We start from the raw sequence: 27,333 nt of genomic DNA on the forward strand, positions 1-27,333 counted from the left end.
TGGGATTACAGGTGCTCGCCACCACACCCAGCTAATTTTTGTATTTTTAGTAGAGACGGGGTTTCATCATGTTGGCCAGGCTGGTCTCCAACTCCTGACCTCAGGTGATCCACCTGCCTCGGCCTCCCCAAGTGCTGGGATTACAGCTGTGAGCCACTGCGCCTGGCCAGCAAGGCCATTCTTAACTGGGTGATCTTCAGGTTGAGAGGAGTTGGAGGTGGAAGTGTGGGAGGGAGAGGGGAATTGTCTCAGGTAGAGGGAAGGATTTGGAACAATTGAGGAACCAAGAAAAGGCCATTGTGTAGGTAGCATGATGCTAGCACAAGCCTGGTATGAGATGAAGTCTAAGACACATTATGCTATAATAAAGAATATATCTGGTCTTTGTGCCTGGTTCTTGGCACAGAGGTTTAAAAACCCTTAGAATTTCCTGATAGGAAATTCCACAACTCTTATCCTAGAGGTGACTTTCATGGGCCCTTAGATAGCCTCAGGATGGGAGCAGATCACCTGAAAGACCAGCCATGTGATTAGAGAGGTGGGCGTCGGCTGGCCAACAGGGCAACACAAATGTTCCAGATAGAATCAGAGACCTAGATTGGCTTCTGATGCCCTTGCACCAGCTGGTTTCCTAAAGGGAAGCTGGAGCCATGGTCTTTGGAGGGGTGGTCCTGTAGATCCCGCAGTGCAGTCACATCCAGAGGACTCAGAATGCCGACGGCTTCTCTATCTAGGTGTGTCTGGTGCTACTGGTGGCTAATATTTTACAGACATTCTTCTGGTTTGGAAGGCATTTTGAGTCACCTCTCTTGTAGCAGAACATAATCATGTTGTCCATGTTGCTGATGGTGAAACTCTGCACTGAGATCTACATGGCAAAGGAGCTGAGCATAAAATCCTTGGATCTTCACCACTCCTGGCACTGGAGCAGTTTCCCGGGCTATGTGGAGTGTGTCTTGGCCTTTGCCGGCATGGTAGGTTAGATCAGGACCCGTCCATCGATTGGGGCCTGTTTGTGGAGACTCTGGGCTTCCTGGCCGTGCTGACCGAGGCCACGATGGACCTGCCCCAGCTCTACTGCAACCACTGCCATGGGTCCTGAGGACATGAGCATCCGGAGCACTCATGAGGACAAGGGCAGTGCCCTCAGGACCACCTACTTCCTGCTGAGAGCTGCCCATGCAGTTCTTGGTCTGCACCTGCTGCAGGTGCTGGTGGACCTGGCCATCCTGGGGCGGGGGTGCCCTTCACCCACCACCCTGAGAAGCCAGCACCCCACACAACACACCCCACCATGGCCAAAGCACTTCTGAGCTGGCCAGGGAGGAAAAAGATGTGTGACTGCCAGCTGGCGCCCGTGGTCCCTACGTGAGGAGCAGGCATCGCAGCCCCTGAGTGGAGAGGCGGTGTCCCGTGTCAGGTTCTCCATCAGCGGCTGCGTGGGGCTCTCAGGGCAGCCAGGCCGACACTTGACTCACCACTGCTGGGGGGGCCACCGTGGATTTCACACTCAAGGGCTGGGTCTCCGGTGATTTTAAAGTGATGGAAAAGGCAAATGTCTTTTCCCACTTCCTCTCAAAAACCACCCAGCCTGAACCTGAGACGTGTTCATAAACACACCAGAAGGCAAACTCCAGTCCGCTGAGGAATAGCAGCCCTCAGGAACCTTCTCCAATCTTATTCAAGTCCTGGCCCCACCCTCTCAGGTCTGCCTTGGCCCACAAGCTGGCTTCCCTGGAGGAGAGGCTGAAGCTGGGGATAAGTAGGATCCACGCGCCAGGGGGACCCAGGCAAGCCTTGAAGCTGGGGCTGTGGAAGCGAGGAGGAGACCGGGTATCAGGAGACCCTGCAAGTCCTGGGAGCAGAGACTTTGGACTCAGTGTGACCCTGATCAGACACCCTGGTTGGGTGGCGGTGGCCTCTTCTAACCAGTGTGGTGGGCACAGAGGGCAGGGCCGGGTTTGCTCTGCTCCTGATTGTAGGGATGCAGTGGCACCTGTGCTCTGGGTTTTCTGGCCAGAGTTGGCATCTCAAGGGTCTGCAGAATGAGTGCCTCCTGATACTCGGCTCCGGTGCCTTTGACCTTGCCCAGCAGTGGGGTCTGGATGCCTAGCTTCTAGGCTGGCCTCTTCCTGGGAGATGCTGGTGTGACATCTCTCATTTAGTGTCCCTATTTCCCTAATTATCCCTCACCAATCTTTAAGCCAATCCCTTCAGTTCTACCACTAAATTATATCTTGAATCTGCACACTTCTCATTTTTACCACCTTTTCTAGTTCAAGATCAACTTTTTTCTAGGCTACTGCAAAAGCCTCCTGAACTGGTCTTCCTGATTCAATGCTTGCCCCTCTCTATATTGTAGCCAGAGAGAGCTTATTGGAAATTACTCTCCAGCAAAATCAATCAATCAATCAATCAATCAATCAGTGGCTTAGCATTATACTTGGAATGAAATCCAACCTCATTATTATGTTCTAAGGGGCTCTGTGTTGGAACACCCCTGGGGTGAAAGGCAAGCCCATGTCCCAGCCTGGCTGGGCATTGTCCAGAGCAAGCTCAGGGGTGTTCCAGCCAGAGCCTCTGGTTCACTTCGAGTGCTGGGGTCCCCCAGACAGACACAGAGGTCCTCCTGGGTGCGTGGGAAGGCTGAGGGGGCTGAGGGCAGAGGCTGTATAGACACAACCCTGCCACCTCCCTGAAGAGGACTCCATTTGGGAAGAGTCCTTTTACTCTGGATATTGCACACACTGGCCGGACACAGCTTTGATGCCCATCGTCCAGGACACAGAGGCAGCCTCCAGTCACAAGAGGGAATGCGGAGGGCAGGGTGCGTGGCACCCTATGCAGGGTCTGGCTGCTGGGATGGCCCATGTCACACTCTGCTACTGCTATCCTGGGCTCTTGGGTCCGAGGCAACCTCCAGAGCACGGGCAGCAGCCTAGCCGCAGGCGCCTCTGCCACCATCCTCTGTACACTGTCCACCCAGGCATGTTGGGTCCCACAGTTCTGAGTCTGCTGCCTCTGACTGTGGTGGGAACCACTGGTCACTCCAAATCCCCACTCCCCCCGACCTTTTCAGTTTAACACAAGCCCACACCATGCTTAGCAGCCCTGTGCTGACTCCAGGCCCTGGAGTTCTCAGATGCTTGCCCACGGCTCCCACAGGCATCATGGTCCCTTCTGCTGGGCGGAGGGGCCACTTCCTGTGCAGATGTTGACGCTGTCAGTGCCAAAGCTCTATGACTTTAGCATTATTTGCTGTGGCCAGTGGGAAAATGTTCAAAGCTGTTTCCACCTCCTGAGTTTTCCTCAGGAAAACTCTTGAGTATTTGAGTGAGGATCTTGTTCTTAGACCTTTGGCCTGTAAGAGGCTTTGAAAATTTTATTTTATTTTTTAATGAAAGAAGAGATCTGTGGTGGTAATTGCCTCCAAATTAAAATGTCATCAATTGCACGCACAGTGACTGACGAATGTTTGTACTCCCACCATGTGGCAACTTTGAATCAATAACTCTTTGCAGATCCAGAAAAAGAAAAGAAAATCATAAGAAGAGAAAATATATTTACTATTCATTAAGTGGAAGTGGATCATCATAAAGGTCTTCATCCTTGTCTTCTTCGCATTGAGTAGGCTGAGAGGAGGAGGGGCTGATCTTGCTGTCTCAGAGGTGGCGGAGGCAGAAGAAAATCCATGCATTTAAGTGAAGCTGCGCAGTTCAAACCCATTCTGTTCAAGGGTTAACTGTAATCGTCAGCATAGGACTTTCCTGAGTTCTGTGTGTTGTTCTAGTGAATTATCAAACCTAAGGAGATTGTGGAAACCCCCAAACTTATCACTGGTCATTCAGAAGTACAGGTAGCCTGGGGACCCCGCTACTGTTCTGCAGCCCTTTCAGCAGGCGTCAGAAGTGGGGACAGCCATGTAGAGCACTCAGCCTTTAACTTGCGGGATCTGATGTTAACCCTGGGTGGTTAGTGTCAGAATTACACTGAAGTACACCAACTTGGGGTGGACACAGAGAACTGGTGTGCAAGGCCCTGATCACGCAGGGCCCCATAGAACATAACAATGAGGTTGGATTTCATTCCAAATACAATGCTAAGCCACTGAAATATTTATTTATTTATTTATTTAGCTGGAGAGTCGTTTAATTTCCATTAAGCTCTCTCTGGCTACAATATAGAGAGGGGCAAGCATTGAATCAGAAGACCAGTTCAGGAGGCTTTTGCAGTAGCCTAGGAAAAAAGTTGATCTTGAACTAAAAGGTGGTAAAAATGAGAAGTGTGCAGATTCAAGATGTAATTTAGTGACAGAACTGAAGGGATTGGCTTAAAAATTGGTGAGGGATAATTAGGGAAATGGAGAAATCATGGATGATACCCAGACTTCTGGTGGGAAAGCTAGCAGAAGAACAGAAGAACAGTTTCGGGGAGAAGGTAGAGTCACAACTTTGATTTGGGGCATGCTGAGTTTGAGAAGCCTAAGTTAAGACATCCAATAAGAGATGTCACACGGGTAGCCAGATTTGAAACACACTATACCCTGTCAGCTTACTTCTTCAATCTGGGTGATTTTCTAACTATGCTGTGACCTTATACAGTATGTTCTAATCATTCCTCTCTCCCTCCCTTTGCTCAGATGTTTTCCCTACCCTCCTCTTCTTCTTTGCCTAGACAAATCCTTTTCATGTGCAGCTCAAATCTCCCCTTCTGCAGTAGGCTTTGTCCAATGATCCTAGCCCATATTCAAATTTCTGCAGCCCTAAAAGTCAGTGTGACACTTTTGAGCAATTTAATTCCATGTTGTCTTTTTATAAGAGTCTTTATTGCACACAAGTCTAGCCAGCTCTATCAGATTGTAAGTTCCTCATCCAAGGGCCACTTCTTAGATACTACTTGTGTTCCTCACAAGTACATAGTGGCTTATGCACTTTTAAATGTAATGGTAATTAAACAGCAGATTTACATGAAAAGCTATGAAAGATTCAAATGGAAGAAGGTAAAAGTAATCAAATGCTTCTGCCTTCTAAAAGAGTTTTTAAAAGCAAAGCTAGAAATTTCCATTTGGCATCTGAAACTCAATAAATATTATCATTAATTAAAACTGCTGATTCAATGACTCCTGTAGACATTGTATCTTTGGAGCGTGATAAGGCATTGAGGCAGCATTCCTGAGATAATCCTGTGATGAGGGCGCTGGCTGGCATTAATGGGAATTGGAACAGGATGATTGAAAAGCCTGAACTTTGATAAACAAGGACCAATGATGAAAAACAATTCAATATCTAATACGGGGGTGGGGAAGAGGCCACAAACAGAAGGCCTCACTGTGTCTGTTAGATCTCTTTCATTTCGTATCTTCGTTAATGTCTAGGAACAAGGCTTACACATTTTGTTAATAACATTTCTGACTGGTACTAAATTAGGAGGTGCTGCAGACATCATTGAGGAAAGAGGAATAACACAGATGGATCTAAAGAGGTTAGAAATATGAATAGAAATTATCACAATGAGATCTGATTTCGGAAAAATGCAGATGAAGGCAGCTGGGGGAGAAATCATCCAAAATGCAAAATAATCAGTGAGTTGGGAAACCTAGAAAGCAGCAGCATAAGAGTGTCTGGCAGGCTAGCAATGGAATAAAGAATACGCAGTGACAACGTGCTGTCTCATCCCACATGGCTGGTGACAGGTACAGGGAGAAATGACCTGTCAAGGAATTGCATTGCAATACAGTCTTCTTCAATGTCCATAAACATTTTTGGAGACGGTTTGGAAAAATAAACAAAATAAGCTCAGACATTTGGGCCTTAGTTTATTCAGCTGTTAGAAAAGAATTAAACTCGTGGCTTCTAAGGTTCCCCAATTCTAACCTCCTGTAATCCCAGCTCTAACCTTCTGTGGTTCTAAGACAAAGAAAGGTTGCGAGAAAATACATGATTAAGGAGGTTCACTGTGTGCAGCACTTCTAAAGATCTTTAGGAAAAGAAGACAGAATAAAACACAAAGCTTGAAAATATGTTTCCAAATAGATTCCCAACTGACAGGACTGCATGTGGAATTCACCTTCAACAACAGTATCTTTCTTCCAATACAGATGCCAGGCTAAATTAGCATAAAATCTGATAGTTATTTGTTTACAAAAATTATCTCTACCAACTATTTCTTTAAATAAAAACTCTTTAAAGTATTGTGGTTTTTTTGGTTTACAAAAATCTAATTGCCTTAAAGTGGTTAGAAATATATCCACTGTACAAAGCAGGTAAGGTCTGCATTAAAGAGTTCCCACCGTATCTGGAGATGGTGCTGTGAGAAACAGACTAGCCCTGTTGGTTGGTCTGTTCATCCGTCTAATCACCCTCTTGCTCAGACTGTCACATTTTCATCCCCTTGAGGTTCATTTTCTTAGATGATTTCTCTTATCTCACCTACTTTCACTGACCTAGATCCCCAACAAATAAGCAAGTAAGGCATCTTAGGGGTGGGGAAATTTTATTTTCTACCTTAATAGGTTCATTTTTGTTGGTAGAAAGTATAATTAATCCTGCCAGGTAACTGCAGAAAGAAAATGCCGTACCCCACGCAGCAGCCTCTGGAGAGTTTCCTGGTTTCCTTTCTCTTTCTTCCTCTCTCGCTCACTTGCTAGGCCACCTCCCACCTGCACCACTTTGTCGGAGTATTCCGCATGACGGAAGGGGTTACAATGCAGCATGCATAGAATGACAATGCTTTAATGAATTGATAAATCACCGTCATCATTGCTTAGAGACTACCAAGCTATTTGCTCTTTTCACATGACTTCCAAATGTTCCAAATGTGCCCTGGATGGTGAAATGCTGTGGAAGAAGACAATGTGAGGCATGATGTGCAAATCACCTTCCCAAATCACACCAGGAAAACCTGTCAGGGCAGCCGGGTCAGGGCCACTTCTGCTGCTGCCTGTTTACATGGAGGAGAAAACCAACAACACCCACCCATCTTGAAAGGAGGAAGGCAAACCTGTTTCTGATGTGCAGAAGAAAAGTTGTGCATCTGAAGCTTGGGCTCATGGCTAGGAAAGGTGGCAACACTGAAACAGGATTTCTGAAGGGAGACTTAGAACCCACAGAGAGCCACATAAGGTTAAGGATTCCTGAGCTGCACTAAAGTTCTGGCGTTTTGTTCTCTTCTACACAACCACCACTGCATGCTGCTGCTGACAGCACGAGCTGTACTTGAGGGTGCTGCCTCGCATACAAGTCTCCCTCCTTGACATGCACACCCCACAGAGACCCAGCCTTGGGGGATGGTCTATTATCCTGAACCAGGCACAAACTCTTTGGGGTCTCCTGACTGTGGTCTGAGGCTTACTCAAGCCATGGAAATGCATGAGGCCATGTCACTCCCTGCCTAAGACCTGGCAGTGCCTTCCTGTGATATGTAGAACAATATCTGAACTCTGCCTGACAGAACCCTGCACTGATGTGGCCCCTGTCCCCCACTCTGGCCTTGCACTCACATGGACCAGCCACGCTGGCCATCTTTCTGCTCCTTGAACACAGCATCCTCGTTCCTGCTTTTGCTTTGACTCCTCCCTCTGGATGCTCTTCTTCTACCCTCCTCTCCTTCAGGTCTCAGCACTAATGCCACCTCCTCAGCAAGGTCTTCTCTGACCACACTTTGTAAAGATGCCCCACCTTGGCCCTCTATGTGATGTGACTCTGTTTAATTCTTTATATCCTTCTCTCTCTGAATACATTTGTTTGTTCATTTGCTCACATGTTCATTTGCTGTCTCTCCTACTGTAATATACACGTTATGAGGACAGGGACCTTGTTTGTCTTGTTCTCCTGTGCCTGGAACAATGCTTAACACATGTGTTCGCTGACTGAAAGGATAAATGTGCATTTGGACACTGGAAGAGGCATTAGAGCAGCGGTCCGCAACCCCCAGGCCACGGACTGGTATGAGAATCTAATGATGAATGTTATTTATTTAAATCATCTTAAAACCATCCCCCCACCCCGCCATCTATGGAAAAATTGCCTTCCATGAAACTGGTCCCTAGTGCCATAAAGGCTGAGGACTACTGCATTACAGCACAGCAGTAAGAAGGTGACTTCTGGAGTCCAGATGCTTACATTTAAACCCCTTTTCTGTCACATAAAACTGTCACATAAATCCGAATGTCCTTGGATAGGTTATATAACCACTTTTCTGTTTTCTCGTCTATCAAATGAGGAAAATAATAGTACCTACTTTGTAGCGGCATTATCAATGACTTTTTTTTTTTTTGAGACGGAGTCTTGCTCTGTCACCCAGGCTGGAGTGCAGTGGCACAATCTCAACTCACTGCAACCTCTGCCTCCCAGGTTGAAGTGATTCTCATGTCTCAGCCTCCCAAGCAGCTGGGACTACAGGCACACGCCACCATGCCTGGCTAATTTTTTTTTTTTTTTTTTTTTGAGACAGTTTCAGTCTTGTTCCCCAGGCTGGAGTGCAATGGCCCAATGGCTCAAGCCTGTAATCCCAGCACTTTGTTATTTTATTTTTTTGAGATGCAGTCTCGCTCTGTCACCAGGCTGAAGTGCAGTGGCACGATCTCAGCTTACTGCAACCCTCCACCTCCCAGGGTCAAGCGATTCTCCTGCCTCAGCCTCCCAAGTAGCTGGGACTACAGGTGCACGCCACTACGCCTGGCTAATTTTTGTATTTTTAGTAGACATGGGGTTTCACCATGTTGGCCAGGATGGTCTCAATCTCTTGACCTCATAATCCGCCCACCTCGGCCTCCCGAAGTACTGGGATTATAGGCGTGAGCCACCGCGCCTGGCCCAACCCCAGCACTTTGGAAGGCCAAGGCAGGTGGATCGCTTGAGGCCAGGAGTTTGAGACCAGCCTGGCCAACACGGTGAAACCTTATCTTTACTAAAAATGCAAAAACAAGCTGGGTCTGGTGGCGTGCACCTGTAATCCCCAGCTACTTGGGTGGCTTAGGCATGAGAATCTCTTGAACCTGGGAGGCGGAGGTTGCAGTGAGTCGAGATCACACCACTGCACTCCAGCATGTGCAACAGAGTGGGACTCCATCTCAAAAAAGATAAAGAAGAAAAAGAAAATATTTAAGTAATAATGGCTGAGAATTTTCCAAATTAATGACAAGCACCAAACCACAGCTCCAGGAAACTCAGAAAACTCCAAGCAGGATACATACCAAAAAACCCTACACTTAGGGTTTATACCATGCCTGGCTAATACTTAGGTATTATCATATTCAAACTGCAGAACATCAAAGACAAAGAGAAAATCTTGAAAGAAGCCAGAGTGGAAAAAATCCCTCCTTACTTATAAAGGAGTGAGGAGAAGAATTATACCAGGTTTCTCTTCAGAAACCATGCAAGCAAGAAGAGAGTGAAATAAAATATTTAAGTGTTGAAAGAGAAAAATCCACCCACCTAGAATTCTGTACTCAGCAAAATTACTCTTCGAAAATGAAGTAGAAATAAAGACTTTCTCAAGCTGGGTGTGGTGCTATGTGCCTGTAGCCCTAGCTACTAAGGAGGCTGAGGTGGGAGGGGCGCTTAAGCCCAGGAGTTCAAGGCTGCAGTGAGCCATGACTGCTCCACTGCACTCCAGCCTGGGTGACAGAGTGAGACCCTGTCTCTAAAAAAAAAAAAAAAAAAAAAAAAAAAGACATTCTCAGACAAACCAAAACTGAGGGAATGTGTCACCAGTATACTTGCCTTGCAAAAAAATGGTAAAAGGAGTACTTCAGAGAGAAGAAAAATTATATCAGAAACCTGGATCTACATAAGTGAAGGTAAAATAGAAACTTTTATTATTCTTATTCTTAATCTAACACATAACAATTTGTTCAAAATAAGAATAGTAACAATTTGTTTAGTGATTATAGCTTATGGATACGTAAAATGAATGACAACAGTGTCGTAAAAGACAGGAGGGAGAAATTGGGAATACATTGTTAGAAGGTCCTTGCGCTACTGCAGGTACTATTATGAAGTGGTATAGTGTTATGTGAAAGTGAGTTTAGATTAGCTGTAAATGTATATTGCAAATTCTAGGGCAATCCATAAAAATTTTTTAAAAAGAAGTATAATTGATATGTTAAGAGAGGAGAGGAAAAATAGACTTATACAAAATGGTCCATTAAAACCACATAAAAATAGAAAAAGAGTAGAATACACAGATAAAAAGTAAGAAAAAGAGCAGCAAATGGAAAACAGAAACTTGGTAGATATTGATCCAACTATATCAATAATTGGTAACTTGGTAGATATTAGTCCAACTATATCAATAATTACTTTAAGTGTGAATGGTCTAAATATACCAGTTAAAAGACAGACTGTCAGAGAGGATTAAAAAAAAAAAAAGACTCAACTCTATGTTGTTTAGAAATCATGCTGTAGGACAGCACATAAGAATATCCAATGGGTGGCCTGAATCAGGAGAGTGGGGTTTCAGTCTGTCTATCCACTAATTAGCTGTGTGAACTTCGAGAGGTCACTGGTATTCTGTTTACTCCTTTGTAAAATATGAGAATTTAAACTAAATCCCTTTAGTTCTCTTCCAGCTCTCAATCCAATGCCTCATTACCATGACTTGATGAGGAAATATGAGCCATGAGGGAGTGGGGTGAAGCATCTAGTAGGTGCTTTTGGTTGGACTGGGTCTCTGAGAGACCCAGATGTAGCCAGCAGGAGCAGATGCATGAGCGTGACAGCACAAATCCGAATCCTGGCTCTTACTTGTGAAAACTTAACTCTTGGAGAACAGGAATCTCTCACCTGGGTCCATCTTTGACTTGGAGCAAATTATAAGGAAGTTGCAAGCAGTCTTTAGGTTGACTTCATCCTACTGGCAAGGAAGGAGGATAGACCATAGAGGAACTCAGGGGATCTTTGCTGAATACAAGGGTTTGGGTCCAGAGGGGACAGAGGATTTTATAGCTCCTTATCAGGCATTCCTGCCCCATCATCATTTTTTTTTTTTTTTTTTTTTTTTTTTGTGAGATGGAGTCTTACTCTCTCGCCCAGGCTGGAGAGCAGTGGTGTGATCTCGTCTCACTGCAACCTCTGCCTCCTGAATTCAAGTGATTCTCCTATCTCAGCCTCCCAAGTAGCTGGGACTACAGGCATGCACCACCATGCCCGGCTGATTTTCGTATTTTTAGTAGAGATGGGGTTTTGCCATGTTGGCCAGGCTGCTCTTGAACTCCTGATCTCAGGTGATCCACTCACCTCGGGCTCCCAAAGTGCTGGGATTACAGGTATGCACCACCACGCCCAGCCCATCATCATTTTTTTAGACTAAAAGTATCTCCGCCTTTCCTACTATTGCCCTCAGCCCCATACATACATCTTCTATAGAAGAAAAAGAAAAGGAGTTTAAAATGTTTAAGTCTCAACTTTAAGAACACTATTCTTAATGCTCGAGGTCTTGTTTGTAGCATCCAGCAAAAGCCCTGCTGATCCCAAACAGAGACAGCTATGGCATGACTTGTCCATTTTGGCCAACGGCATGACCATTCTGGTGAAGGAGAGGAGAGAATCTTTGAAACTATCTTTAAAAACCCAAGGATTATCAAAAGGAAACTAAATCAATGACTGCATTAAGTCAGGGTTGTAAGTCACCATCCTACACTGGCAGATCATAGCATTTTTTCACTTCCCCAGGTTGTTCTCCTTATAGGGTTAAGTGGTTTAAATCAATTGTTCTAGACACTGACTAGTTCTAGTTCTGTTCTAGTTCTCTCCCACTGACACAGTTCTGCATGTTATAGAAACTGGCCCTAATCTGATCTTACAGAGGTACCTTCCACCTAGGTCTAAAGTGACATTGTTATAAAACCCCAGGTCCATGAAACACTGAAATTTCCACTGGGAAACTTTGGGGATTCTACTATCCTACTAGACAGAAAGGCTCCATGAAGGCGAGGCTTGTGACTCTTTGCTCATTGTTATTCTCACTGTGCCTTCTCAGTGCCTGCCACACAGTAGGTGCTCAATAAGTATTTGTTGAATGAATTTTAAAAATCCACTACAAATATGGGCCTTGAAAAAGTATGCATAGTTCAAATTTGATGGTTTCTAAAACTACATTTTAAAGCTGTTTATTTTTTATTTACCTAACAATCATTAATTGTTTTCTATATGACAGACATTAGCATACAGAAACCAATTAAACAATGTATCAATTCTCATAAAAGAGAAGGGGAGAACAATATTCACCAAGCGCTACTATAAGCTTGGTACTTTTTATTCATTATTTTATCTTCCCAGCAACTCTGTGAGGCAAATATTATTATCCTCCCCTTGCAGATAAAGGAACTGATACTTGTAGAAAGGCTCACATCTAGCAAATGGCAGGGCCAAGAATTTATTCTAGGACCTGAGTACATCCATCTACAGTGTACTTTCTCCCTAAAATAAATTTAAAATCACAGTCTAATATTCTGTTATGTGGTGTTTTGTTAAGAAAACTTAGGTTTTCAAATTTTGAGTTATAAACAAATAGTTTCATGAAAAAAAAGAAATAATCAGAGTTTTAGGCTTCAGCTACAAGTTATTTATCTTCAAAAAAAAGTCCAATAATAGAAATGTTTTATAACTACATGAGTGTGTCATTGGAGGCTATAAAGAAAGGATTGCTTGAACACAAGAAATGAAAATTATCAAGTTAGGTCCTCGACGTCATCTAAGACCTAGGTCAATTATTATTTTGAAAGCACAACACTGAAATAAGATGGCTGAAGTCAAAATAAAGTGCAGCATAGTTCACACTGCCAGTGCTGAACAAATGAACATGGAAACAGGAAGCTGCCGACTGCTCCCTTATGCTTAATAGCTTATTTCCTAGGACTTCAGTACTAATGCCTGACTGTGCTTCAATTACAAGCAGTATATATACACACCACCAATTGTGTTCCCTAATTGACCTATTGTGTTATATCCTATTTACCTTATGAAAAGTCAAACTGTATGAGAGACGCCTAAAATAAGGAAACGAATTCTGAGCTACAAGAGCACTTACAGAAATATTCCGCATCAGGTTGTCTCGTAGGAGTGGGAGGCCCATGGCAGAGGTGGCCACACAAGCTGTGTGTCTGAGGGTCACAGGGAAGCTCCTGGGTCACCCGTTTCCCTGGACTCTAGAGCACTTTTCGCAACCACTATTCCTTCCCAATGCGTGAAAATGCATGGGGCCCGGAATCATCTACACTCATATGTGGGCAGAAATTTTGAAAACAAGTTGTTCTCACTCAGATTAGGAACTGGGAAAACAGAGATCCGTGACCAAACCAAAAGTACCCAAGGAAAGTACCCAAGGAGGTGGGGAATGGTCTAAGACTGGAATAGTCTTAAAGAATACGGCCCAATCCTAGTGCAGTGATGACCGTCTCTTACATTTTTATAGCTCCTTAGAGTTTTCATTGATTTTATAACAACCCTGAGAGTGAAGTTTTGTTCTTATTTTTACAGATAAAGAAACTGAAGTTGAGGAAGTGATTCACAGCTAGCACCCATGAGAGTAAAATCCTTGCGTCTTCAAACTTCAGATGGAATAGTCTTTCCACCATGACCTCGCAGGGCTACCTTGGGACTAGGTTTTGTAAGAGCAATGACTTGGAGTCAGGCTGGCCTGCATTCGCCTAGCCCTGAATGTACTGTTTTTTAGGCATATGATTTGGGCAGGTTCTTTAACCTTACTGAACCTCATTCTCCTCATCTGTAAAATGGAGACACATGTAACATCTAGCTCACAGGGCTACTGTGTGGATCAAATACTACAGGCATACCAGTGTGCTTATCACAGAACTTGGCCCTGGTTAGGGCTGGACAAATGTTGAGGCTTTCAGGGTATGTTCACAGCATGGGCTCTGGATAGAGGAGTCTCCTTTCCCCTCAGTAGTTCAGCATGCCTTAGGGCACACAACCCCCCTAGGGGACATTTTACTGTCTCTAAAAGCTACAAAGAGATAAAAACTTGGGACAGACTGGGTGTGCTTGGGGCCTGAACACTGAGTCTAGGACGGGGGTGGAGGGTGTCAGCCCATCTTTCCCCTCCTCCCATACTGCCATCTGCACTGGGTCTCCCAACACAGAGAGGACCCTCCATTCTCACCTGGAAAGCCATGGAGTTGGCGACAGCCAGAAATATCCTCAGAGGCAGCTTGGCCCTGTAGGACCTGTGGCTCCACAAGCGATGGGCACCAGCTGTCACACCCAGAGCGGCCAGGAGGAAGCAGAAGTAGGCTGCAAGACACAAGCAGGGAAAACGTCAACAATGGTCCCTGAGCTTTCAAACATCCCCCATGCTTTTTCTCTCCTGAACAGGGACACACGTGAAATGGCGTCAGGGGAGAAATCTGCAACATGAAGAATCAGTAACTTGAGAGGAGGCAGGCTTTTTATTGATTTGTAGCATCCCAGTACCATGCATCAGCAGAGAACTTTCTTCAGCAAACTTTGACCTTTGGATATATTTCCCTACAGCAAATCTTTTATTTGCGAATGTTTCTTGCCAGTCTTGATGCAAAGTCACAACCATGTCAATGTACATTCACAATTCAATTCCACACGTACACTCTCAGCAGGGTGGAGATTGAGCTCTACATCACCTCTTAATTGGCACCCATGACAGGGTGAGTGTTATGTGAAGAGCATATTTCCAAGTGGCAGTGCCCATTATTGGTGTCAATAAACATATTTAAAGAGAGCACAATATTACATCTTCCAGAAGTATTTGACTGATCTTGATCTCAATCTATATTTATTTGGTTCTAAAAACAAGATTTACCCTTAACTCTAAGAATAAGCGGTCCCTGAATACATGTGGTTTTCATGAACATGACAAATCATTCCTTACTTGAAAGGTTAAAAGCAAAAAACAAACAATAATCTGCCCACAAATCACAGAGAGCAGCAGTAAATAAAAAGCTCTGGCCTCCTTTCTTATTGTAATTTAACCTTGGTCATGAGTCCATGAAATGGACAGTCATTTTCCTTGTCATCCCTGGCCTTCTTATCTCTATTAACATTTTTTTTTTCAACTATCAAGTAGTCAGGGAACAAGTAAAATCTAGAATGGAAAAATTCAATGTGATTCTATTTTGCCAGTAGGCCAGACCTTGGGTGCAATAAAATTAATTCCAAGACTCCATGAAAAACATTGGCTAAAAAAGGATCACTCTAATCCACATTTCCCAATCAGGCCTTTACCACAGACATTGTCCTGTCCTTTTGGGAATCTCCAATAATTTAGGGATCACTTGTATGGTTGTCTGTCTATCCCTATGGCACCGACAATGGTTCACAGCAGCGCCTGTACTGTGCAGTAGTGGCTGTCGGTTTCCCATGGTCCTTCTTCTAACAACTGGAATTTGGCCATGTGACCTGGCCCTGGCCTAGTATAGTGCCCTGTCTTCCTGGACATAAGAATAAACACCTGAGCCAATCCTTTTCCCTCTTCTGGCTCAAAGCCTAAGCTGGGGTTTACCAGAGATTCCATATTACCAAGCTGAGAAAACCTGATTACAATAGCAAATCTTGAGGCCAAGAAAGTGAGCCATGAAGACAATGAAGATGCCCACAAGAGCTAAACCTGCCTTGAGCCACTGGCTGCTGACCTAGGAGCTCTGTCATTCTTCTTTTGATCCTGGGAGCCTCCACAGTATGTCCTAGTTACCAGAGCCAACAGACTTCATTTTCTTGCTTAATCTAGCTTGCACTGGATTTCTGACGCTTAAATTCTGCTGAAGCTCTTGGGAGGAAACCAACCCTCTGGTCATGACCCAAATGAGGAAAAACCACAAAAACCCTGGGCTGAATGTGAGGATTCATGGGCTGTCCCATTAACAGGATTCAGTTTTCCTATTTTGACAGTGCTAATTCTCTGTTCTTCATTTCTCTTCTATGATCTTTGTGGAGACTCATATTCAAACAAGTGTTCAGATGGATGCTTACTAGCTGCCTCTGAGGTAATGAAATATTCAGACACAGAACTGGTGACTTTGAGGAGATAAAAGGAGTAATGGGTTATGCCAAATACTTTACCAAGTAGCTCATACCTCATAGAGAAAGGTGCTAAATCAAGAGAAACCAGAATCACAAGATGACAGAATTGTAAGCAACAAACAAGTATGGCAATCTTGATGCAAACAAGAGTCATTGATTCTGGTTAGCTCAAGCCAAAAACAAAAACAAAAGCAGGGATTAAAAAATACATGGAGCAGCCTAGAGAACTCACGGATGGTCCTGCTGGACAGGCTACTATGCCACCTCCAAGACGGTCCATGTGCTCCCCACCTTCTGGCATGCATGGCCTTGTATAGTCTCTTCCCTATTAGTAACTTGCTTCCAACCAGGAATAGCAATATTGAGGGAATATCAGTTCCATGATTAGTTTACAAAAGATTGTGACTTCTGTTTTGCTAGCAGATTCTCTCTTGAGCTGGCTTTGATAAAGCAAGCTGCCATGTTGGGGAGGCCCATGTGGCAAAGAACTGAGGATTCCTCCAGCCAACAGCCAGTAAGGAAATGAGGCCCCCAGTCCAACAAACAGCCCTCAAGGAACCAAATCCTACCAACAACTACATGAGTGAGCTTGGAAGCAGATCCTTCCTCAGTCGAGCCTTCAGGCAAGATTGTAGCCCTGACCAACACACTGCAGCCTCGTGGGAGACCTTGGGGCAGAGGATCCAGCTAAGTTGTATCTGGACTCCTGCCCCACAAAAACTGTAAGAAAATAAATATGTTTTGTTTTACACTGCTAAATTTGGGAGTAATTCGTTATGCAACAATAGATAACTTGAATACAAAACATAAGTAGGAACCTTTCATTCATGGAAGGAAGGTACATCTTAAATCCTGATTGCAGAATAGTTTACCATCTATAGGGAAAGTAAACAGGCTGGTGTTGCATGGGGTAGGGGGTGGAGGCACGGGGAAGAAGGGAGTGACTGCTAATGGGTTCCATGAATAAAAATGTTTTAAAATTTATTTTAGGGACAGTTGCACAATTCTGCAAATATACTAAAAACAAATGACTTGTATACATTAAATTGGTGAGTTGTACAGTATGAGTTATAGCTCAAAAATCCATTATTTAAAGAAACAATTACGAATTCCCATTGGATTTTGTTATTATACATACTTTCTTACTGTAAAATAAAATAGACCCACCTAAAACAGAACAAAGCAATCAAAAACCAACCATTGGCCTAGGATGCTCCCATGGGCATCACCACCCCTGGATACTTGCCACCACCAGACATGTGTCATAACTTGGACCCTTGAATCTTCCACAGAGGCCAAGAAGAGCCTCTGTTTGACCCTACACCTATGCCTGAAGCTATCAAGACCACCCAGGATTCCAAGGCAGAAGTACCTTGTTGCCCATGCGTGGACCACAAGCCCAAGCTCTAGCAGCCAGGGATGGGAAGAGGCAGAGTCCAGGGCTCCTTTGGCTTCTGTGTGGAAGGCACAACCTCCTATCTGTCCTGATTTCCCTGTTTGGTACTCTGTTTTGATGACTGTAGTGACCCTATATGACAGAGAACAGTCCTAGAGGGATGCTAAAAAGCAAAAAGTAAAACTCCCTTAATCCTGGATCTGATCAGAGAAAGAGATGGACAGCCCCCTTCAAGAACCATCCCTGAGTGCTTGACAGAAGGAAGCACTTGGCAGAGCTCTCTAACCCTCGCTTATAATCTGTATCTCTATAGCATCAGAGTGAACATGAATAAATAATAATAATAATAGCTACCATTGACTGAGAGCTTTCTATGTGCCAGGCCCTCTTTAAGTACTTTATACATAGTAACTCATTTAATACTCACCACAAGTGTAGGGGGTAGGTACCATTATGATCTCCATCTTATAGATGAAGAAAACTTGACAGTGATAGAGCCAGGATACAATCTAAGGCAGGAAGAGCCCGCATCTAAATGCCCCTGCTGATTGCCTGTGCCCTGGAAGCAGAGTTCATCCTAGCAGGAGGAACTTGAATGAATCACGTCCTTTTAGCCAGCTCAAAACAAAAGCTGAAAGTCAAAACTCTGGTTTTCCTTTCTGCCCTTCCAAGTTTACTCCCTTGCCTGTAATACCTACACCATCATTCTGCATCCCATTCAGCCTCGGCTTGTCATAAACATGAGTGCCAGGAGAGCCGAGACTTTATGAGACAGTTTCATTGAGCTGCTATTATGTACCAGCCACTGAGCTCAGAACTGGGAGTTTAACAGGAGTTTGAAAAGTAAGTTACTTGCTATATAATGACAAAGTATGGAAAGTGCTACAGAGCAAAGGAACAGAATAATATAAGAGAGATCAAAAAGTGGATAATTTAGTTTGGGGGACCAAAGAAGGCTTTGCAGAAGAAGCAAGAATTTAGGTTAACACTTAAAAGATAAGAAGTCAACTGAGCAAAGTTCAGAGGAGGCAAGATCAGGCAGAGGGACTCACAGATGCAAAGCCCTGAGGTTGGAAAAGAGGATCCGTGGATGGAAGGAAACATTAAACATAAACTTATCATTTGTTCCAGCAATTCCACTTCTAGATGTTTACTCAAAAGAATTGAGAGCAGTGATAGGACTCAAACAGATACTTATATATCCATGTTCATAGCAGTATTATTCACAATAGCCAGAAGGCAGAAATAATCCAAGTGTCCATCAACAGGTGAGGAACATCCCTGCCTAACAGAAAGCGAGAAGGGAGTGGAGACTCACTGACGGCCTGCCCTGGGCTGTCACTTTACCAATGTACCTAATTTTCCTGTTTTACTCCTATGAGGTAGATATCATAATTTCCATTTTACAGATTTGCAAAACTGAGACCCAGAGACATTAAATAAATGCCTTGGGACCTCCAAGTGATAAAGCCAGAGCTCCAACACCAGATCAGTCCAACCCCAAGCCCTTTCAGGCAACTGCAGTGGTTCTCCACCCTGGCTGTGCATTACAGTCACCTGAGATCTTAAACATCCGACTGCATCAGAAATGGGGGCCAGACAGCAGGCATCTCTCTCTCGGCAGATGACTCTGATGTAAAACCAGGGCTGAGAAACTCCTGCCTCATAAGGTACACCCTCTCTTAGATACCATGCGGCCCCACCCTCTCGATTTAAAACAGAGAGATGAGATCCAGAGAGCACTGCTCTCTGCAACCCACCACCAGATGCTGACTCTCCACGGGGCCTCAGTAAATGCAAAGTGATCGGATCAGGAGACAATGTCATCCTTTCATGTGAACTCAGAGTCCTGTTCACACTCCACCCGCCCCACCTCCCCACCAGCTCCCTTTGATGGTGAGAGCTGCCCCCTAGACTCTCAGCTGCAGAGTCTTTGATATCTGGGTGCTGGGCTGTGGCTCAGGGTGTGCAATGGGGAGCTGTTTTTCCCCAGAAAACTGAGGAGAGGAGTGGGAAGCCAACAGAGGGTGAAGGCTTCTTGGGAGGGGGTGACCCCTGGGGTGAGGAAGGGGAACATGAAAGAAGGCACTGTACTTTCATGTCTGCTTTTCCAGTCAGCTCAAGTGTTTTGAAAGTCAGTTCTGGGCTCTGGCCAATTAGTGACTGTTTCTCCTCTCTAGTACTTCCCAGGTTCTGAAGATAGATAGGGAAAGGCCTACAGCCCCATTGATGGAGAGGGAGAGAGGGAGGGAGGGAGAGAGAGAGAGACAAGGAGAGAGGGAGAGAGAAAATGAGAGAGAGAAAGCAAGACAAAGAGAGAAAACGAGGCAGAGAGAGAGAGAGAGACAGAAGCGCATATATGTAGTCCTCAGCAATACAGCATCATGGCTAAAACGGCCCTGGGATTGAATCCCTGTTAAATCACTTATCACTGTGACAATTTCTTTAAAGCTTGGTTTCTTCATGTGTAAAGTAGGGAAAATAGTACCTGCCTCCTGGGTTTGTTGTAAAGATTAAAAGAGGTACTGCGTGCAAAATTGGAACCGTGCCTGGCAAGCAGTAAGCACTGGCACATATTATTGCCCCATGCATGAATGCCATGCTCTGTTTCTGAAAAGATCCCCTCCCTGATAACCCCCTCTAAAGACACCCACACTTCATCACTATAAACTTGTGGTTCTGATGAGGAGGCAGAGATTTTGCCTCCCCTCCCCACTCTGACCCCCTACATTTGGCAATGTTTTGAGACATTATTGGGTGTTGCAACCCAAAACTTGAAGGGTGTTACTGGCATCTAGTGGGTGGAGCCACGTATGCTGCTCAGCATCCCACAATGCACGGAAGCTGCCTATGTACAGAATATCCAGGACGGCGCGGTGGCTCATGCCTGTAATCCCAGCACTTTGGAAGGCCAAGGCGGGTGGATTACCTGAGCTCAGGAATTTGAGACCAGCCTGGATGACAAGGCAAAACACTGTATCCACAAAAAATTAGCCAAGCGTGGTAGCATGCGCCTGTAGTTCCAGCTACTTGTGGGGCTTAGGTAGGAAGATCACTTGAGCCCAGGAGGTGGGGGCTGCAGTGAGCCAGGATCTCACCACTGTTCTGCAGCCTGGGTGATAAAGTAAGACCTTGTCTTAAAAAAAAAAAAAAAATCCAGCCCTAAATGTCAAACAGGTCAATAGTGACAAGGTAGAGAATCTCTAAATTCTTAGGAAAGCTCTTCTTGAAACCAAGCCTTGTTCATTCTCTGGGTTTGACTGCACCTGTCCTTGCTTCTTCACACCTCTCTAGTTTCATGGGGAGCTGTAGGAGCAGGAGTAATTTTTTTTCTGATATTATTTCATAAATAAGCTGGAAACAAAGGACTATGGTGTGAGATCAATAGCATCACTGATTCTCACACTTTCATGTGCCCTATAATAACAAGAGCTACCATTGACTGAGAGCTTTCTATGTGCCAGGCCCTCTTTAAGCACTTTATACACAGTAACTCATTTAATACTCACCACAAGTGCAGGGGGTAGGTACCATTATGATCTCCATCTTACAGATGAAGAAACCTTGACAGTGATAGAGCCAGGATACAATCTAAGGCAGGGGATCTTAGTAAAGTGCAGATGCAGGACCCCAGCCCAAGAGATTCTGAGTCAATAGGTCTGGGGAGGGACCAACTAACATATATACATATATATTCTTTTTTTATTTTTTTGAGATGAAGTCTCGCTCTGTCGCCCAGGCTCCACCCAGGCTGGAGTGTGATGGCGCGATCTCGGCTTATTGCAACCTCTGCCTCCCAGGTTGAAGCCATTCTCTTGCCCCAGCCTCCTGAGTAGCTGGGATTACAGGCGTGTGCCATCGCGCCCGGCTGATTTTTGTATTTTTAATAGAGACTGGGTTTCACCATGTTGGCCAGGCTGGTCTTGAACTCCTGACCTTGTGGGCTGCCCGCCTTGGCCTCCAAAAGTGCTGGGATTATAGGCGTGAGCCACCGTGCCTGGCCTCAACTTGTATTTCTAATGAGCTTGTGGCAGGTGCTGATGCTGCTGGCCCAGAGTCCCTGAGTGTTTCTCTGACCAGCCAGATCAGACAGACAGAGAGAGAGAATGAATGTGTGTGTATGTGCGTGCATGCGCACATGTGTGTGTGTCTGATAAAGGGCTGCCAGTGACAGGGCAAGGACCTCTACGGCTACTTATCTCATGGAATAGCACCACAAAGAACCTCAGTTAAATCTTACATCTTCCCTTGAAAAGTTTGGGTATACAAGGTTCAAGATTTAGAGGTGATTTCCACGTAGGTACTATTTCAACAATTCTTTCAAAATCAGAACATTTTCAAGGGTGTTGGAGACTGCAAGCTGAGAAGCAAAGGGTTTCTTCTTACTATTAAAACCTTCTAAATTCTATTATACTTACAATAACCGGCAGCTCCTCTCTGCCATCTACCTCCCTCCACTAAGCCACCGTCTATTGTGCTGCATATGAGCTGCAGAAAGATATGTTCTCTCATCCCACAGCATGAATCTTTAAGCAACTGCCCATATCTAGGAAGATTAAATGACAAGGGGATAGAACAGGAGAGAGAGAGGATATATTTCATGCCTTTTATACATACTGCTTATTTTCCTCAAGTGTCCTTCCTGCCTTGGGTTAGGTCCATTTACACGGTTGTAACATACTGGGCAACTGCTACTTTTCCTGGTTGATTTACAGCTTATATAGCAATAAGCATGAAAGTCATAGGAGATCACTAAGAAACACAAAATTATAGCATACGTTGTTACTACTCTGCTACTGCACCACACATTTTGTAATTCAAACAAAAAAGAAGGCAAGATTTTGGATCGTTCCAGGACTTCATTCAGTATACACATGGCTCACTTCAGACAGGCACTCCTGTTAGATGCTCTGTTGCCCTCTGTGTTGACCAATACAGCAATCATCACGTTGTTATTAAATAAGGAATTATTGGTCCAGCGCTGTCTGCCCTTACTGAAACACCATCTCCAGGAGGGCAGGGATTGTGTCTGTCTGTCTTTCCATGTATTCTCAGCTGGCATCTGTGCAACTAACTCAACCAGAGAAAAACACTCAACCATGTTGATTGGTCTCACTTTAAAACCATGACCACTAACCTCAATTGGGCTTTAATATTACCCAGCAACCATATTATATTTCCCTGATCCATATGCAGTCCCTCTCTCCTAGACACTGACCTCATACCTGCTCTGATCACCTCACCCCTGACACCTCCCTGCCCTATTCACCTGATAACTTTGCTTCTGATTTCAGTAAGAATATCAGAACTTCCCCAGGCTCTGCCACCTCTACCTACCACCCAGCATCTGAGCCTGGGTACTCTATGATCGCTACATGACTGCACATGCCCAAGCCACTCTCTCTTTAAGTCTGGCCCTTCCCTTGTGCATGATATCCACTCATCCTACTCATACATTACTCAGAAATTCCTGTCTGTATCATCAACATCGCCCCACATACTTACATTATTCCCACAGCCTACAGCCATGCTGTTACTTCTCTTATGTTAAAAAGCAAAATTTAAAAACCTCTCTTGACCCCACTTCCCCACCTGGATCCTATTCCATTTCCCTATTCCCTTTTACAGTGAAACTTACTGAATATTGTCTCTAATCACTGGTTGCAGTTCTCTTTCCATTCTCTCTTAAACCCACTCATTCAGGTTTTGATCTTTCTCCCCTCATTGCTGCCCCCAATCAAAACTGCTCTTATCCAGGTCCAGACAAGACAGGTGTAGTCCCTTTACTTGTGGGCAGTCTCTAGGTAAACACTGAACAAATCATTACTGGGTGACAGGGACTCTGAAGGAGAGACCCAGGTACTACAGGAGCACCTGAAGCATGAGCTCATGAAAGAGGGACTGCTGTGAACAAGGCATGGAGATGTGAGGGCTGTGTGCGTTCAAGCAGGAGCAAGTGGTTTGGTTTGGCTCTGGGGCGGGGGGCTGTGGGAGTAAAATGAAGGCAGTAAAACAGGCAAGAAGCCAGGTCTGGAAGGGACTCACATAGGTTGAGCATCCCTAATCTGAAAATCTGAAATGTCCTAAAATTTGAAATTTTCTGAGCACCCACATAATGCTCAAAGGAAATGCTCACTGGAGCATTTTGGATTTCAGATTTTTGAATTAGGGATGTTCAACCAGTAAGTATATGGCAAATATTCCAAAATCTGAAAAAATATAAAATCTAAAACACTTCTGAACCTAAGCAGTTTGGATAAGGGATACTCAACCTGTATATAGCTAGAGAGATAGAACTGATCTTGAGAACAATAGGATACCATAAAGAATTTCATGTGAGGCTAGGCGCAGTGGCTCACACCTGTTATCCCAGCACTTTGGGAGGCTGAGGCAGGGAGATCTCTTGAGGTCAGGAGTTCGAGACCAGCCTGGCCAACATGATGAAACCCCACCTCTACTAAAAATGCAAAAATTAGCTGGGTGTGGTGGCACACGCCTGTAATCCCAGCTACTTGGGAAGCTGAGGCACGAGAATTGCTTGAACCCAGGAGGCAGAGGTTGCAGTGCACTAAGATCACGCCACTGTACTGCAGCCCGGTGACAGAGCAAGACTCCGTCTGAAAAAAAAAAAAAAAATCATGTGATCAGATTTAGAACGATAGATCTGAAGGCTGTGGAAGATGGGTGATAATGAGCGGAAATGGAAGACGTTGGGCTGAGTATTCTCCATGCACCCCTGGCAGACACACACCCTCCCTTCTCATGCTGCTCTGTGCCCCAGGAGGCCGGCCTGTGCTGAACCGATGAGCTTCCTCTGGCTTCTATCTGGGTTATTTTCAGCATTCAGAGCCTGGATTAGGAACTGGAAGGCCCTTGACAAGTTACTTATCACTCTGGGCCTCAATTTCCTCATTAATAAAAAAAAATAAGGGTGTCCCAAACACCATTCTGGCGCCAGGCTACCTGTATCATAATTATCTGAGGAGCTTTAAAATACATACATATATTCTAGAACCTCATACTGACAAGACAGGTCATAACTCTGGCTTATACCTTCATGCCTTGGTGTGGGAATTGAGGTCTCGTGAAGGAAAAGAGATGCATTGATAAGAGGAAAAACTTGATGACCAGAAAGTTAAGAACTCTTAGTTGTCACAAGATGATGCTGACAGCCTAGCTCTTGACCAACAGCATGTAAAACAAGATGACTAAACTGAATGGTTTGGGGAAGGGAGGAGAAAGGTGTTTTCTTTTGTTTTTAAGAAAATGACAAAGACTAAGGCTGTTCTGCTTCCAGTCCACTTTTGAAAATGTTTGGCAACTGGTACTCGTGGCCACACAAGTATAAGGAGAGCTATATTTGGAGCTGTCAGTTGTGTAATATTTTACCAAAAAAAGGTCAATGTTATCATTTTTTTTGATCTGCTAATATTTGTTCAGTACAATGATACCAAGGCAAGCCCTTGAGAAAAAACTATTCGACAGCATAAACTAGTTCAGCCTGAGACCGTTCCATGATTTCCCCTGTGGCTTCTTCCTTTCTTCTTCGAAGCCTCTTCCTTTCCCTCAGATAACACAAAGCTTCTCTTCTGGGTGTCGGGGAGATCATTTACTAGGCATGGGAATAAAGCTCCCTGGAAGAACTCACGGAGAATGTCAGTTCCTTCCACACAGAAGGGAGGGAGCTCACAGGAAATCTGGAACTGCCCCTCTGCCATTTCCTAGCTGGGGTGATACCAACTTACTGTCTCTTAGTCTCAGTTCTCTTATCTGTAAACAAACAAACAAACAAAAGACTACATTAAAGTGTTGTTGGGGGACTTAAGTGAAAATACATACAGTCAGCCCTCCTTATCCATGGGTTCCACATCTGTGGATTCAACTGTGGATTCACCTGTGGATTCAACTGCGGATTGAAAATATTTGAGGAAGAAGGCTGGGCGTGGTGGCTCATGTCTGTAATCCCAGCACTTTGGGAGGCTGAGGCGGGCGGATCACTTGAGGTCAGGAGTTCGAGACCAGCCTGGCCAATGTGGTGAAACCCCGTCTCTACTAAAATTACAAAAATTAGCCAGGCATGGTGGCACACGCCTGTAATCCCAGCTACTCAGGAGGCTGAGGCAGGAGAATCACTTGAACCTGAGAGGTAGAGGGTGCAGTGAGCCGAGATCGTACCATGCACTCCAGCCTGGGCAACAGAGCTAGATTCAGTCTCAAGAAAAAAAAAAAGAAAGAAAAAAAAAGAAAATACTTGAGGAAGCAAAATGGATGGTTATGTCTGCACTAAATATGTACAGGCCTTTTTTTCCTGTCATTATTCCCTAAACAATATCCTATAACAACTGCTTACATAGCATTTACATTGTTTTGGGTATTATAAGTAATCTAGAGATAATTTACAGTATATGGGAGGATGTGCAAAGGTTATATGCAAATACTATGCCATTTCATATAAAGGACTCAAGCATCTGTGAATTTTAGTATCCATGGAGGGTTCCTGGAACCAACACCCTACAGATACTGAAGGATCACTGTATAGGGTATTTAGCATATAACAATATTTCAATAAATATTACCGCAAACACCATTATTTTTATTACTAGGCAGTCATTGCGAGGTTGAGGCTGGGTGAGCAGGAAGCAGAGGCTCTAGGGAAAAGATGGCCCAGATCTCAACACAGACTTTTTTTTGAACCTGGTCCTCAGACTGCTCAGGTTCTCTGAGGTGAAATGGGCAAGGGCAAACACATTCATTGTTTCTGATTCAGGATAACTCACAACCTCTCTCTCTCCATCTTACGCAACTATTGAAATCATAATTAGGGATAATTGAGAACAAAGTGAGTAATTTACTGTACTATGGACACATTGAATTTCCTTTTCATTAATTATTCAGTTTTTATCTTGGGCAGTAAGTTTGTGTGTGTTAGAGGAAGATGTGCATACATTTTATATTACTATAAGTATATGCATGCTCATTAATATCTCTACATATAAATAGGAAACTAATATCAAAAATGTTGGTCCTTTGGCCTGGTGCAGTGGCTCACGCCTGTAATCCCAGCACTTTGGGAGGCCGAGGCAGGCAGATCACTTGAGGTCAGGAGTTCGAGACCAGCCTGGCAAACATGGTGAAACCCCATCTCTGCCAAAAATACAAAACTTAGCCTGGTGTGATGGTACATGCCTGTAATCCCAGATACTTGGGAGGGTGAGGCAGGAGAATCGCTTGAACCCAGGAGGCAGAGGTTGCAGTGAGCCGAGATGGTGCCACTGCACTCTAGCCTGGGCGACAGAGTGAGATTCCCTCTCAAAAGAAAAAAAAAAAAGCGTCCCTCTGAAGGAAGATAAAAATTAAAAACAGTACCAAAACTGGTCAATTTCAGGCAAGTGGGAAAAAAGAGAATAATTTCTGCTGTCATCATCTGAACTGAGTAGTTATGGGTCATTATCACCTTTTAAAAAAAAAAAAAATAAGCAATCTCTCTAAGGGAATAAAGACAGTTGCTGGTTGAAGTCCAGGAATCCAAGGTTTCACAGAAGAGCTGGCAGGCACCTTTGCAGCAATGAAGCATAAAGACCACAATAACCAGACCCTCAGAGGGCTGAGTGCTGTGCTCTGGAGGGACATCTTTGGGAACATTCTATGGAGAGAAGCCCTAGGCATCACTGTTGCTTTTATTTCTGAGCCAAAAGAGCTGGAAATTAAAGTGAAAAGTTCGGGAAAGCCTCTTGGGAGGCACTGTTTCTCTCCATCCTCCTCTCTCCATCCTGATTTCTTCATCCTCCTCTCGTCCTTTTTTCTGACTCACACCCTCCCTCACCATGGTGATCGGTGTGAACCCAGTGGATTCCGACCAAACGTTCCTCTATCTGGTAGCCACAGGCCAAGGACAAACATGAAGAATATTTGGCAGCGAGGTGT

At 44.5% G+C, this 27,333-nt stretch overlaps 1 protein-coding gene across 1 annotated transcript in view; it reads right to left on the bottom strand.

Moving 5' to 3' along the window:
• SCD5 (stearoyl-CoA desaturase 5) overlaps positions 1-27,333 on the bottom strand; it is a 163,304-nt gene that overhangs the window by 62,281 nt on the left and 73,690 nt on the right. The window contains exon 2 of the mRNA XM_030819070.1: positions 14,122-14,252. Within this exon, the coding sequence (XP_030674930.1) occupies positions 14,122-14,252 (131 nt within the window). The remainder of the gene's footprint in view (positions 1-14,121; positions 14,253-27,333) is intronic.

The sequence above is a fragment of the Nomascus leucogenys genome, chromosome 9, assembly GCF_006542625.1.
Source record: "Nomascus leucogenys isolate Asia chromosome 9, Asia_NLE_v1, whole genome shotgun sequence".
Lineage (NCBI taxonomy): Eukaryota > Metazoa > Chordata > Mammalia > Primates > Hylobatidae > Nomascus > Nomascus leucogenys.